General features: G+C 47.7%; 1 protein-coding gene across 1 annotated transcript in view; it reads left to right on the plus strand.

Annotated features, from left to right (window-relative positions):
• The window catches only part of CAAP1 (caspase activity and apoptosis inhibitor 1), an 89,632-nt gene that overhangs the window by 25,932 nt on the left and 43,664 nt on the right, over positions 1-20,036 (plus strand). Inside the window, exons 2-3 of the mRNA XM_063914108.1 lie at positions 10,052-10,273; positions 18,146-18,230. Of these exons, the coding sequence (XP_063770178.1) occupies positions 10,052-10,273; positions 18,146-18,230 (307 nt within the window). The remainder of the gene's footprint in view (positions 1-10,051; positions 10,274-18,145; positions 18,231-20,036) is intronic.

Below are 20,036 nucleotides of genomic sequence, written 5' to 3' on the forward strand. Positions count from 1 at the left end.
TGGTGATATAAACAATGGTCCGGGATGTCCTGAAGCCGGCTCGGATATCGGTTCATTCGCCTTCTGGGGAAGATGGTTGCCGCCTACAAGGCTCTTCAGTACGGAAGATTTCATGCACGGTCCTTTCAACTGGATCTCCTAGACAATTAGTCGGGATCTCACCTACACATGCACCAGTGGATACGTCTGTCGCCGAAAGCAAGGATTTCACTCCTCTGTTTGCGGCAAATGCCTCACCTTCTGGAGGGCCACAGGTTCGGGATTCAGGACTGGATCATTCTAACCATGGATGCAAGCCTCAGGGGTTGGGGCGCAGTCACTCAGGGGGAAACATTCCAAGGAAGGTGGTCAGGTCTGGAATCCAGTCTTCCAATAAACACTCTGGAACGAAGAGCCGTATACAACGGTCTCCTTCAAGCGGCGCACTTCCTGCGACATCAGTCCAGTCAAGTACAGTTGGACAATGTAACGACGGTGGCCTACATAAACCGACAGGGAGGGACAAAGAGCAGAGCTGCTATGTCAGAGGTATCAAGGGCAGAAAAGCTGGCGTTGTCAGCAATATTCCTTCCAGGAGTGGACAACTGGGAAGCGGACTTCCTCAGCAGGCACAATCTCCATCCAGGAGAATAGGGCCTCCATCCGGAGGTGTTCACAGACGTGACCAGTCGCTGGGTCGTGCCTCAAATAGACATGATGGCCTCACGTCTTAACAAGAAACTTCGGAGGTACTGCTCCAGGTCGATAGACCCACAAGCAATGGCTGTGGATGCCCTGGTAACTCCGTGTGTGTTCAGGTCAGTGTATGCGTTCCCTCCACTTCCACTTATTCCAAGAATCCTAAAACTCATAAAGAGAACAAGGGTTCAGGCAATTCTGATTGCTCCGTACTGGCCAATGCGAGCTTGGTACGCGGATCTTCTGGATTTACTGATGGAGGATCCAAGGCCCCTTCCTCTTCGCAAAGGATCTTCTGCAACAGGGGCCGTTCGCTTATCAAGACTTACAGCGGCTACGTTTGACGGCATGGATGTTGAACGCCAGATCTTAGCCCGGAAGGGTATTCCGAGCAAGGTTATTCTTACCCTGGTATAGGCTAGGAAAGGAGTAATGTCTAAACATTATCATTGCATTTGGAAAATTGTGTCTTGGTGTGAATCCAAGAAGTTTCCTACGGTGGAGTTTCAACTTGGATGGTTTCTCCTCTTCCTGCAAGCAGGTCTGGATATGGGCCTGCGGTTGGGATCCATTAAGGTCCAGATTTCGGCTTTATCCATTTTCTTCCAGAAACAATTGGCTGCCCTCCCTGAGGTTCAGACTTTTCTGAAAGGGGTTCTGCACATCCAACCTTCCTTTGTGGCGCCGACGGCACCCTGGGATCTTAACGTGGTGTTGCATTTCCTGCCATCGGATTGGTTTGAGCCTCTACAAGAGGCTGAGGTCAAGTTTCTCACGTGAAAGGCTGTCACTTTGTTTGCCTTAGCTTCTGCTCGACGTGTGTCAGAATTGGGGGCTTTGTCCTGTAAAAGCCCCTCCTTAATCTTCCATGAAGATAGAGCTGAGCTCAGGACGCGTCAGCAGTTCCTTCCAAAGGTTGTGTCGTCTTTTCATATCAACCTACCTATTGTGCAGTTAGAAATTTTACTCACGGTTTTTTCTTTGTTCTGGTGATCGTAATGTGATTGACAGGAAGTGGGTGTTTCTGGGCGGAAACTGGCCGTTTTATGGGTGTGTGTGAAAAAACGCTACCGTTTCTGGGAAAAACGCGGGAGTGGCTGCAGAAACGGAGGAGTGTCTGGGCGAACGCTGGGTGTGTTTGTGACGTCAAACCAGGAACGACAAGCACTGAACTGATCGCACTGGCAGAGTAAGTCTCGAGTTACTCAGAAACTGCACAGAGATGTCTTATCGCAATATTGCGAATCTTTCGTTCGCAATTTTAAGAAGCTAAGATTCACTCCCAGTAGGCGGCGGCTTAGCGTGTGCAAAGCTGCTAAAAGCAGCTTGCGAGCGAACAACTCGGAATGACCCCCATAGTCCGTAGAGGATGCTGGGCGCCCGCTCAGCGCTTCGTGATCCTGCAGTGGTTTCTTAGTTCAGTACTGCTTAGTTCTTGGTTTAGTACTGTTTTGTTACTTAGTTAAGTAATCTTGTTCAGCTGTTGCTGAGTTTTCAGGCTGGTTAGCTTGGTTTGCCTTGTATGTGTGAGCTGGTGTGAATCTCTCGCCACTATCTGTGTAAAATCCTTCTCTCGAAGTTGTCAGTCTCCTCGGGCACAGTTTCTAGACTGAGTCTGGTAGGAGGGGCGTAGAGGGAGGAGCCAGCCCACACTGTTAAACTCTTAAAGTGCTAATGGCTCCTAGTGGACCCGTCTATACCCCATGGTACTAAAGTGGACCCCAGCATCCTCTACGGACTATGAGAAAAGGATTTACCGGTAAGTAATTAAAAACCTATAGTCAAAACTAGTGATAATCTGTGTTTTATGCTGTGATGATTTTATTTACGTGCAGTAATTTCCTGCCCCCCCAGTAGTTATGCCCCTTAGTGGTACTGGGTGTGCGTGCGCGCCAAAAAATGGGTGTGGCCAATTAAAATAGGACGTGATACACATATACCCCCAATAGTGCATTGCCAGATACACAAATGCCCCACAGTGGCAGATACACATGTGCCGCCACAGTGGCAGATACACGTGCCGCCACAGTGGCAGATACACATGTGCCCCACACATGCGTCCACCCCCACCCCACTGTGCTGCTCACCGCTGCTGCTGTGTGTCAGGGGAGGAGAGCGCAGCATGCACCTCTCCTGCCCCTTAGTGCTCTGTCCGGCGGCGGCGTCTTAGCTGTCAGGGCAGGGAGGAGAACTCAGCTATGTCGGGCGGCGGCGTGTAGGACCTCAAACCAGCCGCCGGTTCGTGAGCCACTCAAAGCTCGCGGACCGGCATCTCCTGATTGCCTGCCGGTCCGCGAGTTCTGATTGGCTCACGAACCGGCGGCTGGTTTGAGATCCTACCCATAGCTGCGCTCTCCTCCCTGCCCTGACAGCTGAGACACACCGCCGCTGGACTGAGAGGCGGCATGTCTCGCTGAGTGGGCTGGAACAAACTGCTTTGCGAGCCTTATATTGCCTGCGGGCCGGAGGCTCCCCACCCCTGCTTTACAGTAATAGCAGTTTGTCATGTTAGCTGCGGTATTGTCCCTTTCTCATACGTCCTAGAGGATGCTGGGGTCCACTTCAGTACCATGGGGTATAGACGGTTCCGCAGGAGCCATGGGCACTTTAAGACTTTTCTAAAGTGTGAACTGGCTCCTCCCTCTATGCCTCTCCTCCAGATCTCAGTTTAGAAAATGTGCCCAGGCAGACTGGTCACACTCCAGTGGAACTCTACTGAGTTTCACTGAAAGACTTTGTTAGGTTTTTTTTATTTTCAGGGAGACTGCTGGCAACAGTCTCCCTGCTTCGTGGGACTTAGGGGGAAGACGTAGGAACCAACTTTCTGAATAGTTTCATGGCTCTGCTTCTTGCTGACAGGACACCATTAGCTCCTGAAGGGTACTGATCACTAGCTGCGGCTATGCGCTCACTCCCACAGCACGCCGTCACCCCCCTAACAGAGCCAGAAGTCAGAAGACGCGTGAGTATTATTACCGGAGATCTGCAAGAGGGACCTCCGGTCATCGTGACGGCTCAAGGTACCGCGCAGCGAGCGGGAACGCTGCGCGGACATGCTATCCATACACAGCGCACAGCAGGGCGCGGGCGCCCTGGAAAGCATGAAAACCTACTCTGACTGGCAAAAAGGTAGCATATTGGCCCGTGGCACAATCCTACACCCCTGCCAGTATAAATATTACCGCATGTTTGCTGAGGAAAAACGCGCCATTGCAGGGGGCGGGGCTTCTTCCTCAGGCAGCCAGCACACTGTTCAGCGCCATTTTCTTCCAGCAAAAAGCAAGGGAAGAAATGCTGATCCTCCTCTCAACTTATGATTTTTGTATCAGAGTGAAAAAAGGGGGGGAAAGTGTATATTGTGGTATTATAACCTATTATTGACAATATATAGAGAGCGGAAAGTCTCTGTGTACAAAGTACACGACACAGGGATTTTTTATTTAAGCGCTGTTTTGTGGACTGGCAATTCCTTTCTGTGTCCCTCTGACAGATTTTACTGTGGGTCTGTCCCCTATAAGCCCCGGAGTGTCTGTGGTGTGATTGTGCACGTGTGTGACATGTCTGAGGCAGGGAGCTCTTCCTCTGTGGGAGCCATGTTAGGGACACAGAGTTGTAATGTGACACCAAGAGCCTGACTGGGTGAAAGATTTACGTGATAGTGTGAATCATATCAGTAAGAGATTGGATAAGTCTGAGTCTCATGCAGAAAAATGAAAATAATCTGTTGAAGATGTGATTTTTAATAGTTCTGCCTTTCATCCACAGGGGACCCCTCTGGGTCACATAAACATTTGCACAAGTAGTATGAACTGATACCGACACGGACGCTGATTCCTGTGTCGACAATAGTGATTCCAGGGGAATAGGTCCTAAGTTAGCGAAAAACATTAAAAACATGTTTTTAGCTATAAAGGAGGTATTAGAAGTTACGGGGCCCCCTCCTTTACCACAGGAGCAGGCTTACTTTAGTAAAGAAGTAATGTAACTTTCCCTCCACCTCATGAGCTGAACAGTCTCTTGGAGGGAGTCTGGTTTAATCCAAAAAGAAATTTTCAGATTCCCAAAAGATGTCAGACAGCTTAGCGTTTTCCATGCAGAGGACAGGAAAAGGTGGGAGTCACCCCCCATTTTAGACAGTGCCCTGTCACGGTTAAAGAAAAAAGGTGTTTCTCCCTGCGCCTGGGACGGTTTCACTTAAGGAGCCGGCAGACCGCAAGTTGGAGACTACGTTGTAATCTATTGATGTGGCCAATGGGACACTACTCAGGCCTACCATTGCTTGTGCGTGGGTGAGTGGTGCTATTGAAAAGTGGTCAGAAAACTTGTCATCAGACATTGACACAATAGAGACGAGATATTCCTAAATTAAGGTCATATCAAAGACGCTGCTGCGTACATGCTAGAAACCATGAAAGATATTGGTCTCTTGGGATCAAGAGCTTCTACAATGGCAATCTCAGCATGGAGGGCGTTGTGGATTCGCCAATGGAATGCTGACGCAGATTCCAAAAGGAATATGGAGGCTCTCCCGTATTAAGGTGAGTCCTTATTTGGAGATGGGCTGGATGCTTTAGTTTGTGCGGCTACCGCATGTAAGTCGACATTCTTGCCTATTGCTCCTACGCCGGCGAAAAAGACACATCAATCTCAGATACAGTAATTTCGGCCCAAAAATTACAAAAAAGGGTAAAGGTTCCCCTTTTTTTGTGGGGAAAAGGAAGGGGAAAAGGAAATAAAGTCCACAGTGTCTCCAGGATCACAGGAGCAGAAATCAACCTCTGCTTCTGCCAAATCTTCAGCATGAAGCTAGGTCTGCCTTGCGGGAGTCCGCTCAGGTGGGGGCACGTCTGAAACTCTTCAGTCAGTTCTGAGTTCAATTTGGCCTAGACCCGTGGGTCATACAAATAGAGTCCCACTGGTACAAACTGGAGTTTCAAGACATTTCCCCAGGCCGTATTTTCAAATCGACCTCACCAGCTTCTATCCCAGACAGGGAAGTGGTGGCAGCAGCAATACAAAAATTGTGTCGGGATCAAGTTTTTGTCCTGGTTCCCTTGTTACAACAAGGAGAAGGGTTTTATTGCAACCCTATTCGTGGTTCCGAAGCCGGACGGCTCGGTCATACCGATTCTAAACCTGTATACTCTGAATATCTACCTGCAAAGGTTCTAGTTCAAGATGGAATCTCTGAGGGCAGTGGTTTCCAGTCTGGAGGAGGGGGACTTCATGGTGTCAATAGACATAAAAGATGCCTACTTACACGTTCCCATTTATCCTCCACATCAAGCTTATCTGGGATTCGCAATACAGAATTGTTATTACCAATTTCAGGCGTTGCCGTTCGGACCTTCCACGGCACCGAGGGTTTTCACCAAGGTGATGGCAGGAGATGATGGTCCTCCTTCGACAACAAGGAGTCAATATAATTCCTGTCCTGGAAGATCTCCTGATAAAATCGAGATCCAGGGAAAAGTTGATGCAGAACATGGCACTCTCCCTGACAGTACTTCAACATCACGGTTGGATCATAAGTTTTCCAAAGTTGCAATTGGAACCGACGACAAGATTGTCCTTTCTGGGGATGATACTGGACACAGAAGTACAGAGGGTATTTCTTCCAGTAGAAAAGGCTCTGGAAATCCAGAGAATGGTCAAACAAATTCTGAAACCAACAAGAGTGTTGATTCATCAATGCATTCGGGTGTTGGGGAAGATGGTAGCGGCCTACAAGGCCATACAGTTTGGCCGATTCCATGCCAGAGTGTTCCAGTGGGACCTATTGGACAAGAGGTCCGGATCCCATCTACACATGCATCAGAGGGTAATCCTGTCATCCAAAGCCAGAATCTCGCTCCGGTGGTGGCTACACGGTTCTCAACTCCTAGAGGGATGCAGGTTCGGGAGTCAAGACTGGATCCTGGTGAACACGGATGCAAGTCTCCAAGGCTGGGGAGCAGTCACACAGGGGGAATGCTTCCAAGGAAGACGGTCAAGTCAAGAAACTTGTCTTCACATAAACGTTCTGGAGTGGAAAGCCACTTACAATGGCCTTCTACAAGCGGGTTATATTCTTCAAGATCACCCCGTACAGATCCAGTCGGACAATGTAACCGCAGTCGCGTACATAACCCGTCAGGGTGGAACGAAAAACAGAGCGGCTATGCCAGAGGTGTCAAAGAATCTCCACTGGACAGAAAGACATGCAAGAGCTCTGTCGGCAGTTTTCATTCCGGGAGTGGATAACTGGGAAGCAGACTACCTCAGCAGACACGATCTCTATCCAGGAGAATGGGGCCTCCGCCAAGAAGTCTTCGTGGAGGTGACAAGTCTTTGGGGAGTTCCTCAAGTAGACATGATGGCATCTCGTCTCAACAAGAAGCTTCAGTGATATTGTTCCAGGTCAAGAGACCCTCAAACAATAGCAGTGGATGCACTGGTGACCCAGTGGGTGTTTCGGTCGGTGTATGTCTTCCCTTCACTTCCACTGATGCCAAAAGTTCTCAAAATCATAAGAACAGGAGTTCGAGCGATCCTCATTGTCCCAGACTGGCCAAGGAGGGCTTGGTATCCAGATCTTCAGGAGTTACTCATAGAAGATCCTTGGCCTCTTCCTCTTCGCGAGGACCTGCTGCAGCAGGGGCCGTTCGTGTATCAAGACTTACCGCGGCTACGTTTGACGGCATGGCTGTTGAGCGCCGAATCCTAGTTAAAAGAGTATTCCCAAAGAAGTCATTCCCACTCTTATTCAGGCCAGGAAAGGCGTAACGTCTAAACATTACACCTTATGTGGAGAAAATATGTATCTTGGTGTGAATCCAAGAAGGCTCCAATGGAACGGTTTCAGTTAGGACATTTTCTCCATTTTCTCCAGGCGGGTGTGGATGTAGGCCTACGGTTGAGTTCAATCAAGGTCCAGATTTCGGCCTTGTCTGTTTTCTTTCAGGAAAAATTGTCTCCCTTCCAGAAGTTCAGACATTCGTGAAAGGGTTTCTGCACATCAAACCTCCTTTTGTGCCTCCTGTGGCACCATGGGATCTTGACGTGGTGTTGCAGTTCCTTCAATCGGATTGGTTTGAACCTCTCCAGGAGATAGAGTTGAAGTTTCTCACTTGAAAAGTGGTCATTCTGTTGGCCTTGGCATCCGCAAGGAGGGTGTCAGAGTTATGGGCCTTGTCTCACAAGAACCGTTACTTGATTTTCCATGAAGATAGGGTGGAGTAAAGAACTCGTCAGAAATTTCTTCCAAGGGTGGTTCCTTCTTTCCATATAGACCAAACTATTGTGGTGTCAGTGGCTACTGGCACTTTCGCTGCTTCAAATTCTCTGAATGTGGTCAGGGCTTTGAGAATTTATGTCACAAGAACAGCTCGGATACAGAAAACAGAGGCTCTGTTTGTCCTGTATGCTTCCAACAAGATTAGGTGTCCTGCTTCTAAGCAGACTATTGCGCGCTGGATCAGTGGTACGATTCAGCACGTTCATTCCACGGCAGGATTGCCGGTACCGAATTCGGTGAATGCCCATTCTACTAGAAAGGTGGGCTCATCCTGGGCGGCTGCCCGGGGGGGTCTCGGCATTGCAACTTTGCAGAGCAGTTACTTGGTCAGGGGCAAACACACGTTTGCTAAGTTTTACAAGTTTGCCACCTTGGCCGATGAGGACCTACAGTTTGGTCAATCGGTGCTGCAGGGTCATCCGCACTCTCCCGCCCGTACTGGAGCTTTGGTATAACCCCATGGTACTGAAGTGGACCCCAGCATCCTCTAGGACCTATGCAAAAACAGGATTTTAATACCTACTGGTAAATCCTTTTCTCCTAGTCCGTAGAGGATGCTGGGCACCCAGCCCAGTGCGTACTTTACCTGCAGTTGTTATTTTGTTTGAAAATGTTTTCAGCATGTTTGCTGTAATGTTCATGCTGTTGGCATGTGTTTTGTTGAATACCATGTTGTGCGGCATGGTTGAAGTGTGAGCTGGTGTAAATCTCACCGTTAACTTTAAAGTAAATCCTTTCCTCGAAATGTCCGTCTCCCTGGGCACATTTCCTATACTGAGGTCTGGAGGAGGGGCATAGAGGGAGGAGCCAGTTCACACTCTAGAAAAGTCTTAAAGTGCCCATGGCTCCTGCGGAACCGTCTATACCCCATGGTACTGAAGTGGACCCCAGCATCCTCTACGGACTAGGAGAAAAGGATTTACCGGTAGGTATTAAAATCCTGTTTTTTATTTGCACTTGGCTGTAGCATTGTACGAGATGTGTGTTCATTTTGTATGTGGAATAATTAATTAAGAGATCACTACACTGTACAGAAGCATAATTTAATTTAGGGTTCTATATATGCAAATATACTATTCTTGAATAAAGGGCTCCCCTTCAGAACTCAATGGCAGTCCTAGATCCTTTCTAACTTAGGTAGAGACAGTGGGTAAAGGAATTATAGGTAATTATAATCTTCTGTTATCCTAGTGTTAACAGTAATCATATATGGGGTTTGACATTTCTATAGTTATGATAGTGCAATTGTTCAATACTCCAGCTGTTTATTGCATTTTGTTACTTCAGTTCCGTTGTGCTTGTTAAATGATTCGTATATGGGCCCTCATTCCGAGTTGATCGGTCGCAAGGCGAATTTAGCAGAGTTACACACGCTAAGCCGCCGCCTACTGGGAGTGAATCTTAGCTTCTTAAAATTGCGACCGATGTATTCGCAATATTGCGATTACTAACTACTTAGCAGTTTCAGAGTAGCTTCAGACTTACTCTGCCTGTGCGATCAGTTCAGTGCTTGTCGTTCCTGGTTGACGTCACAAACACACCCAGCGTTCGCCCAGGCACTCCCACCGTTTCTCCGGCCACTCCTGCGTTTTTTCCGGAAACGGTAGCGTTTTCAGCCACACGCCCCTGAAACGCCGTGTTTCCGCCCAGTAACACCCATTTCCTGTCAATCACATTACGATCGCCGGAGCGATGAAAAAGCCGTGAGTAAAAATACTATCTCCATTGTAAAATTACTTGGCGCAGTCGCAGTGCGAATATTGCGCATGCGTACTAAGCGGATTTTCATTGCGATGCGATGAAAAATACCGAGCGAACAACTCGGAATGAGGGCCATGGTTTCTGCTAATATTTTGTAGAGGTATATTTCCTTAGAGCAGGCCTTGCCAACCCGTGTCTCTCCAGTTGTTGTGAAACTACACATCCCAGCATGCCATGCCACAGTTTAGCATTCACTAATAGCAAAATTGTAGCAGTGCATGCTGGGACTTCGTTTCATGACAGCTGGCGGGCCACAGGTTAGTCAGGTCTGCCTTAGAGCATTATCCCAGGTTAAGAAGACTTACTACTGCTGTTAAACAACATTCTTATTTTCAGGAACCAGAAACCTCCGTTCCATGTGCTATAGTTAAAGAAGAAGAAGAAGAAGAAGAAGAAGAAACAGAAGAGCTAACTGATATAGAAGAGGGAGGACTAGACTTGAATATACCACTGCAGCCTATTAGCTTCTATATCGCGGACAGGATGGAGATGCTCCAGCAATGCTTTCGGGTACTTGGGGATAAGAAACTAAAGAAAATGCTCCCTGATATGCTAAAGGTGAGGATATTTATTACACACAGTTTGTAGAAAGTAATAAGATAAATCTGCAACACTGATAATGCACAGGTGGAAAGCAGAGCTGTTCCTCACAGTAGGAGAGCTGACAACCTCTTCTTTGTAAGCATTCTGCTTGCCTTTAGGCGCTTAACGTTTCTCTCTCCACGTGTTTTGTTTCTTCACTTGCTGCATGTGGAAATATTAGGATTCATCTGTGAGCAGAGTAAAGACAGAAGTACCTTTCCTCTTCTAGTCCTACTCCTGTCATTGTGTCTAGTCCCCAACTCTTGCTTGTGCAGTGAACTGTTGACCGATTGTCATTGGATTGACTGCAAGGGACAATCTGAGTGACATAGGGGTTCCTCAGATGGCCGATGGTCTCACAGATGACCTGATGCTGCATCTTAGGACGTAGCCCTTGGACCTGTGATGCCGGCAGGAGGCATCTTATTTTCCCTCGGACGCCTCCTGCTGCATTAGCATATTTTCACATTTCTGCTACCTCCACCCCCGATATACACAATGACAACATAATTATCCACTTTTAGCTGCGTTTTCAGTCTTCTGTAAAGACATTATTGTTGATTAGTGTTCACAATATTTTCCCCTAATATGCTACTATATATATATATATATATATATATACACAGGTTGAGTATCCCTTATCCAAAATGCTTGGGACTAGAGGTATTTTGGATATCGGATTTTTCCGTATTTTGGAATAATTGCACACCATATTGAGATATCATGGTGATGGGACCTAAATCTAAGCACAGAATGCATTTATGTTTCATATACACCTTATACACACAGCCTGAAGTTAATTTTAGCCAATATTTTTAATAACTTTGTGCATTAAACAAAGTGTGTGTACGTTCACACAATTCATTTATGTTTCATATACACCTTATACACACAGCCTGAAGGTCATTTAATACAATATTTTATATAACTTTATGTATTAAACAAAGTTTGTGTACATTGAGCATCAAAAAACAAAGGTTTCACTATCTCACTCAAAAAAGTCCGTATTTCGGAATATTCCGTATTTCGGAGTATTTGGATATGGGATACTCAACCTGTATATATGTGTGTGTGTGTGTGTATATATATATATATATATATATATAATGTGTGTGTATAATAAAATTTCTCTGACGTCCTAAGTGGATGCTGGGACTCCGTAAGGACCATGGGGATTAGCGGCTCCGCAGGAGACTGGGCACAACTAAAGAAAGCTTTAGGACTACCTGGTGTGCACTGGCTCCTCCCACTAAGACCCTCCTCCAGACCTCCGTTAGATTCTTGTGCCCGGCTGAGCTGGATGCACACTAGGGGCTCTCCTGAGCTCCTAGAAAGAAAGTATATTTTAGGTTTTTTATTTTACAGTGAGATCTGCTGGCAACAGACTCACTGCAGCGAGGGACTAAAGGGAGAAGAAGCGAACCTACCTAACTGGTGGTAGCTTGGGCTTCTTAGGCTACTGGACACCATTAGCTCCAGAGGGATCGACCGCATGGAACCGGCCATTGATGTTCGGTCCCGGAGCCGCGCCTCCGGCCCCCTTACAGAGCCAGAAGCAAGAAGTGTTCCGGAAAATCGGCGGCAGAAGACTTCAGTCTTCACCAAAGTAGCGCACAGCACTGCAGCTGTGCGCCATTGCTCCTCATGCACACCTCACACTCCAGTCACTGATGGGTGCAGGGCGCTGGGGAAGGGGGGGGGGGGGGCGCCATGAGCAGCAATATAAACACCTTGCCTGGCAAAATCATCACAATATATAGCCCCAGAGGCTATATATGTGATAAATACCCCTGCAATCCATAAAAAAGCGGGAGAAAAGTCAGCGAAAAAGGGGCGGAGCTATCTCCCTCAGCACACTGGCGCCATTTTCTCTTCACAGTGCAGCTGGAAGACAGCTCCCCAGGCTCTCCCCTGTAGTTTTCAGGCTCAAAGGGTTAAAAAGAGAGGGGGGGCACTAAATTTAGGCGCAATATTGTTTATACAAGCAGCTATTGGGGGAAAAATCACTCAGTTATAGTGTTAATCCCTGCATTATATAGCGCTCTGGTGTGTGCTGGCATACTCTCTCTCTGTCTCCCCAAAGGACTTTGTGGGGTCCTGTCCTCAGTCAGAGCATTCCCTGTGTGTGTGCGGTGTGTCGGTACGGCTGTGTCGACATGTTGGATGAGGAAGGTTACGTGGAGGCGGAGCAGAGGCCGATAAATGGGATGTCGCCCCCTGTGGGGCCGACACCAGAGTGGATGGATAGGTGGAAGGTATTAACCGACAATTTCAACTCCTTACATAAAAGGTTGGATGACGTAACAGCTGTGGGACAGCCGGCTTCTCAGCCCGCGCCTGCCCAGGCGTCTCAAAGGCCATCAGGGGCTCAAAAAACGCCCGTTACCTCAGATGGCAGACACAGATGTCGACACGGAGTCTGACTCCAGTGTCGACGAGGTTGAGACATATACACAATCCACTAGGAACATCCGTTACATGATCTCGGCAATGAAAAATGTGTTACGCATTTCTGACATGAACCCAAGTACCACATAGAAGGGGTTTTATTTTTGGGGAGAAAAAGCAGCCAGTGTTTTGTTCCCCCATCAAATGAATGAATGAAGTGTGTAAAGTAGCGTGGGTTCCCCCGATAAGAAACTGGTAATTTCTAAAAAGTTACTGAGGGCGTACCCTTTCCCGCCAGAGGATAGGTCACGTTGGGAGATATCCCTTAGGGTGGATAAGGCGCTCACACGTTTGTCAAAAAAGGTGGCACTGCCGTCTTAGGATACGGCCACCTTGAAGGAGCCTGCTGATAAAAAGCAGGAGGCTATCCTGAAGTCTGTATATACACACTCAGGTTATATACTGAGACCTGCAATTGCCTCAGCATAAATAGTGCTGCTGCAGCGTGGTCTGATACCCAGTCAGATAATATTAATACTCTAAGACAGGGATAATAGTTTGCTAACATAGAGCATATTAAAGACGTCGTCTTAGATATAAAGGATGCACAGAGGGATATTTGCCGGTTGGCATCCAGAAGTAATGCAATGTCCATTCTGCCAGGAGGGTATTAGAAACCCGGCAGTGGACAGGTGATGCTGCCTATAAAAGGCACATGGAGATTCTGCCTTATAAGGGTGAGGAATTGTTTGGGGATGGTCTCTGGGACCTCGTATCCACAGCAACAGCTGGGAAGAAACATTTTTACCTCAGGTTTCCTCACAGCCTAAGAAAGCACTGTATTTTCAGGTACAGTCCTTTCTGCTTCAGAAAAGCAAGCGGGTCAAAGGCGCTTCCTTTCTGCACAGAGACAAGGGAAGAAGGAAAAAGCTGCACCAGCAGCCAGTTCCCAGGATCAAAAATCTTCCCCCGCTTCCTCTGAGTCCACCGCATGACGTTGGGGCTCCACAGGTGGAGACAGGTGCGGTAGGGGCGCGTCTCGGGAACTTCAGGGACCAGTGGGCTTGCCCACAGGTGGATCCCTAGGTTCTGCAAATAGTATCACAGGGATACAGGCTGGAGTTCGAGGCGACTCCCCCTCGCCGTTACCTCACATCAGCCTTGCCTGCTGCCCTCGGAGAAAGGTAGTACTGGCGGCAATTCACAAGCTGTACTTCCAGTAGGTGAAATCAAGGTACCCCTCCTTCAACAAGGCCGGGGTTACTATTCCAAAATGTTGTGGTACCGAAACCAGACGGTTCAGTGAGACCCATTCTAAAATTGAAAGCCTTGAACACTTATATACGAAGGTTCAAGTTCAAAATGGAATCGCTCAGGGCGATTATTGCAAGCCTGGAGAATTTCATGGTATCACTGGACATCAAGGATGCTTACCTGCATGTCCCTATTTACCCTCTTCACCAGGAGTACCTCAAAATTGTGGTACAGGATTGTCATTACCAATTCCAGACGTTGCCGTTGGTCTGTCCCCGGCACCGAGGTATTTACCAAGGTAATGGCCGAAATAATTATCCCGTACTTGGACTTATAAAGGCGAGGTCCAGGGAGCAGTTGTTCGGTGGAGTAGCACTATCTCGGGAAGTGCTACAACAGCACGGCTGGATTCTGAATGTTCCAAAGTCGCAGCTGGTACCTACGACGCATCTACTGTTCCTGGGTATGGTTCTGGACACAGAACAGGATAAAAAGGGTTTCTCCCGGAGGAGAAGTCCAAGGAGTTGTCGTCTCTAGACAGAGACCTCCTAATACGTATACAGGTGTCGGTGCATCAATGCACGCGAGCCCTGGGAAGGATGGTAGCTTCTTACGAAGAAATTCCATTCGCCAGGTCCCATGCAAGGATTTTCCAGTGGGTTCTGTTGGACAAGTGGTCCGGGTCGCATCTTCAGATGCATCGGCGGATAACCCTGTCTCCAAGGGCCAGGGTGTCGCTGTTGTGGTGGCTGCAGAGTGCTCATCTTCTAGGGGGCCGCAGATTCGGCATACAGGACTGGGTCCTGGTGACCACGGATGCCAGCCTTCGAGGCTAGGGCAGTCGCACAGGGAAGTAACTTCCAAGGCTATGGAAAAGTCAGGAGACTTCCCTACACATAAATATTCTGGAACTAAGGGCCATTTACAATGCCCTAAGTCAGGCTAGACCCCTGCTTCAACACCGGCCGGTGCTGATCCAGTCAGATAACATCACGGCGGTCGCTCATGTAAACCGACAGGGCGGCACAAGAAGCAGGATGGCGATGGCAGAAGCCACAAGGATTCTCCGATGGGCGGAAAATCATGTGTTAGCACTGTCAGCAGTGTTCATTCCCGGAGTGGACAACTGAGAAGCAGACTTTCTCAGAAGACACGACCTCCACCCGGGAGAGTGGGGACTTCATCCAGAAGTTTTCCAAATGATTGTACACCGTTGGGAAAGGCCACAGGTGGACATGATGGCGTCCCGCCTCAACAAAAAGCTACAAAGATATTGCGCCAGGTCAAGGGACCCTCAGGCGATAGCTGTGGACGCTCTGGTAACACCGTGGGTGTACCAGTCGGTGTATGTGTTCCCTTCTCTGCCTCTCTTACCCAGGGTAATGAGAATAATAAGAAGGAGAGGAGTAAGAACTATACTCATTGTTCCGGGTTGGCCAAGAAGAGCTTGGTAACCAGAACTCCAAGAAATGATCTCAGAGGACCCATGGCCTCTGCCGCTCAGATAGGACCTGCTGCAGCAAGGGGCCTGTCTGTTCCAAGACGTACCGCGGCTGCGTTTGACGGCATGGCGGTTGAACGCCGGATCCTGAAGGAAAAGGGCATTCCGGAGGAAGTTATCCCTACGCTATTTAAAGCTAGGAAAGAAGTGAACGCAAACCATTATCACCGCATATGGTGGAAATATGTTGCGTGCTGTGAGGCCAGGAAGGCCCCAAAGGAGAAATTTCAGCTAGGTCGATTTCTGCACTTCCTACAGTCAGAGGTGACTATGGGCCTAAAATTGGGTTCCATGAAGGTCCAGATTTCGGCTCTATCGATTTTCTTCCAAAATAGAACTGGCTTCACTGCCTGAAGTTCGGACTTTTGTTAAGGGAGTGCTGCATAGTCAGCCCCCGTTTGTGCCTCAAGTGGCACCGTGGGATCTCAACGTGGTGTTGGATTTCCTGAAGTTGCATTGGGTTGAGCCACTTAAATCCGTGGAGCTACAATACCTCACGTGGAAAGTGGTCATGCTGTGGGCCGTGGCGTCGGCCAGGCGTGTATCAGAATTGGCGGCTTTGTCATACAAAAGCCCTTATCTGTATTTTATATGGATAAGGCGGAATTGAGGACTCGTTCCCAATTCCTTCCTAAGGTGGTATCAGTTTTTCATGTGAACCAACCTATTGTGGTGCCTGCGGCTACTTGGGACTTGGAGGATTCCAAGTTACTGGACGTAGTCAGGGCCCTGAAAAGTATATGTTTCAAGGACGGCTGGAGTCAGGAAAACTGACTCGCTATTTATCCTGTATGCACCCAACAAGCTGGGTGCTCCTGCTTCTAAGCAGACTATTGCTCGCTGAATCTGTAGCACGATTCAACTTGCACATGCTGCGGCTGGACTGCCGCACCCTAAATCTGTAAAAGCCCATTCCACGAGGAAAGTGGGCTCTTCATGGGCGGCTGCCCGAGGGGTCTCGGCTTTACAACTTTGCCGAGCTGTTACTTGGTCGGGTTCAAACATTTTTGCAACAGTATCCAAGTTTGATACCCTGGCTGAGGAGGACCTAGAGTTTGCTCATTCGGTGCTGCAGAGTCATCCGCACTCTCCCGTCCGTTTGGGAGCTTTGGTATAATCCCCATGGTCCTTACGGAGTCCCAGCATCCACTTAGGACGTCAGAGAAAATAAGATTTTACTCACCGGTAAATCTATTTCTCGTAGTCCGTAGTGGATGCTGGGTGCCCATCCCAAGTGCGGATTGTCTGCAATACTTGTTTATAGTTATTGCCTAACTAAAGGGTTATTGTTGAGCCATCTGTTGAGAGGCTCAGTTATATTTCATACTGTTAACTGGGTATAGTATCACGAGTTATGCGGTGTGATTGGTGTGGCTGGTATGAGTCTTACCCGGGATTCAAAATCCTTCCTATTTGTGTCAGCTCTTCCGGGCACAGTATCCTAACTGAGGTCTGGAGGAGGGTCTTAGTGGGAGGAGCCAGTGCACACCAGGTAGTCCTAAAGCTTTCTTTAGTTGTGCCCAGTCTCCTGCGGAGCCGCTAATCCCCATGGTCCTTACGGAGTCCCAGCATCCACTACGGACTACGAGAAATAGATTTACCGTTGAGTAAAATCTTATTTTATTTAATCACGCTACAAGATGCTTTTTACAATGCTACTCTGGGGGGGGGGGGGGGGGGGTATTCAGTTGGACGAGGGGTTTGCTCTGCAACAAATTGCCTGCAATAAATAGCCTTTGTTCCGCTCCAAACCCCCCCACCCCCCCCAAAAAAAAACGGGATTCACGCACACAAAAAACACTGATTCTGTGTAAACTGGTGAATTAGTGGGGGGTTTTGAGCGCGTAACCAGATTTTTAGGGTTTTTACGAGGACTTTACCTTGCACCTGCACAGTTCAGTGTGTCTGCGGGTCTCTCATGGGGTAAACCTTCTTAATTGAAAAAGGCCGGCGCCTGCAATTAGCGGCTAGGGTAAACCCCACCACTAACTGAATCCCCATCTATAGCTGCCAAAGTGTCTAAATATTTTATCTTTCCGAGTCTGGGACTTTAGGTATGGTACATATTACCTGGAATGTTTTCGATGTAAAATTTACTAGATGAGAGGTTTGGCCAAAATATACTAAATGACTTTGAAAAATAATTCATGTCACTCTTTGGTATTTATTAACATTTAAATTAGATCAATCAATCTTTGGAACAGTTGCTCTTAAGAAGGTGTTCATTGTGCAAGTAAGCAACGCTTCAGGCACAAATGGCCCGTTCTTAAGCTAATAACAGCGCGGGAAAGGGCCATTTGTGCCTGAAACTTGCTGAAAATAGAGGACTCTTTTTATCCAACATAGAGATGTATAATGACCGCCTGGCAGTATTCATTTCTATCTTAATCTAGCCCCATGATGATAGCTAAGATTTAATACATACACACACTATTGTAAATATTTTTCTCACTGAATTCTTTTTTCTGATACAAGCAGTACCTTGTCTGCCTTTCCTGAATTTTGACATTCATTCTTTCTCTGAAATGGCATTTACTTTAAAATAACACCAATTGTCTCTTATCTTTATCTTTTTTTGTTAATACAGTAGCTTTTCCTCTGTTTAACTTTGCATTTTACATTTTAATAAAGGTCCTTTTAAATTTGCTGTGCTTTGGTTTAGGAAAATTATTATTGTTTTTGTATGTTGATCATTTGTACTGCAGGACCTACCTCTTGATGAGATCAAACAGCTTTGCCTGGAGCAGGTAGAAATGGAAAGCGATGAATGTTTGCTGAGTATTCTTCAGGGTAAGCCAGAAAGATCATTTCCGTTTTATAGTAAATTTGTAATATTTTTGTTCTACTAGCATAACTCATATGTGGTTCCACATGGAGTATCTGCGTTCCATCATTCTGTTGCTGGAGCTGGGGAATATTATGGTCTCTTTGGACATCCAGGATGCCTATTTGGATGTTCCTGTCCTCCTCCGTCACCTGCGCTTCCTCAGGTTTGTTGTCTGGGAGGAACATTTTCGGTTTCAGGCATTGCCATTTGGTCTTTCCACAGCTCATTGTGTCTTCACGAAAGTCATAGCGGTCATGGCAGCTCATTTCAAGTGCAGGGGTTTCAGGATTCTACCTTATCTGGATGAGCTACTTATCCTGGCAGAGTCACTGGATGTCCTCAGGGAACACCTCTGGCTCAAGATAGATCTCCTCCAGTACCATGGATTGATCATCAATTGGCAGAAATACTCCTTAACTCCTTTAACTCCCTCCATGCTGTCAAACTTCAGGACCTACAGGCCAACATTTGCAAGTTCTTACATTGCCGCCTAGTGTCAATGTACTCTTGTATGCAGATCCTGGGCTCTCTCGTCTCCACTTTCGACATGGTGGAGTTTGCCCAGTTTCACTCCCGGCCTCAATAGCTGGAATTTCTGACACTGTGGAACAAATATCATCATCTGCATTTTTGGATTCTGGACTGGGTCCTTCTCACCACCGATGCAAGTTTTTGTGGGTGTGGGGCAGTAACCTGTCGACAGACCTTACAGGGCCGGTGATGGCTCAGAATCCAGCATTACCTTAAGTACAATATATAGCTGCACGTATTTGTACTCACAAGTTAATTGCAGCTAAATAGATTGACCCCTTAAAATGGTTTCATCTTGATCAGTGGTAAATTTTCATGAGTAAACCCGTTTTCCTTCCATGGTATCAAAAGATCCCAAAGAGGATAAATACTGTACATTTTATAGCTACTGTATATTAACATAATTTCTCTGACGTCCTAGTGGATGCTGGGACTTCCGTAAGGACCATGGGGAATAGCGGCTCCGCAGGAGACTGGGCACAAAGTAAAAGCTTTAGGACTAGCTGGTATGCACTGGCTCCTCCCCCTATGACCCTCCTCCAAGCCTCAGTTAAGATTTTGTGCCCGGCCGAGAAGGGTGCAATCTAGGTGGCTCTCCTGAGCTGCTTAGAAGTAAAAGTATACTTAGGTTTTTTATTTTCAGTGAGTCCTGCTGGCAACAGGCTCACTGCAGCGCGGGACTAAGGGGAGAAGAAGCGAACTCACCTGCGTGCAGAGTGGATTGGGCTTCTTGGCTACTGGACATTAGCTCCAGAGGGACGATCACAGGTTCAGCCTGGATGGGTCCCGGAGCCGCGCCGCCGGCCCCCTTACAGAGCCAGAAGAGCGAAGAGGTCCGGAGAAAGCGGCGGCAGAAGACGTTCCTGTCTTCAGATAAGGTAGCGCACAGCACTGCAGCTGTGCGCCATTGCTCTCAGCACACTTCACACTCCGGTCACTGAGGGTGCAGGGCGCTGGGGGGGAGCGCCCTGAGACGCAATAAAACTTGATAAAAACCTTATGTGGCTAAAGAAATGCATCACATATAGCTCCTGGGCTATATGGATGCATTTAACCCCTGCCAGTTTTCCAGAAAAAAGCGGGAGAAAAGGCCGCCGTGAAGGGGGCGGAGCCTATCTCCTCAGCACACAAGCGCCATTTTCTTTCACAGCTCCGCTGGAAGGACGGCTCCATGACTCTCCCCTGCAGACTACACTACAGAAACAGGGTAAAACAAGAGAGGGGGGCACTATTGGCAG

This window comes from Pseudophryne corroboree, chromosome 1, assembly GCF_028390025.1.
Source record: "Pseudophryne corroboree isolate aPseCor3 chromosome 1, aPseCor3.hap2, whole genome shotgun sequence".
NCBI lineage: Eukaryota > Metazoa > Chordata > Amphibia > Anura > Myobatrachidae > Pseudophryne > Pseudophryne corroboree.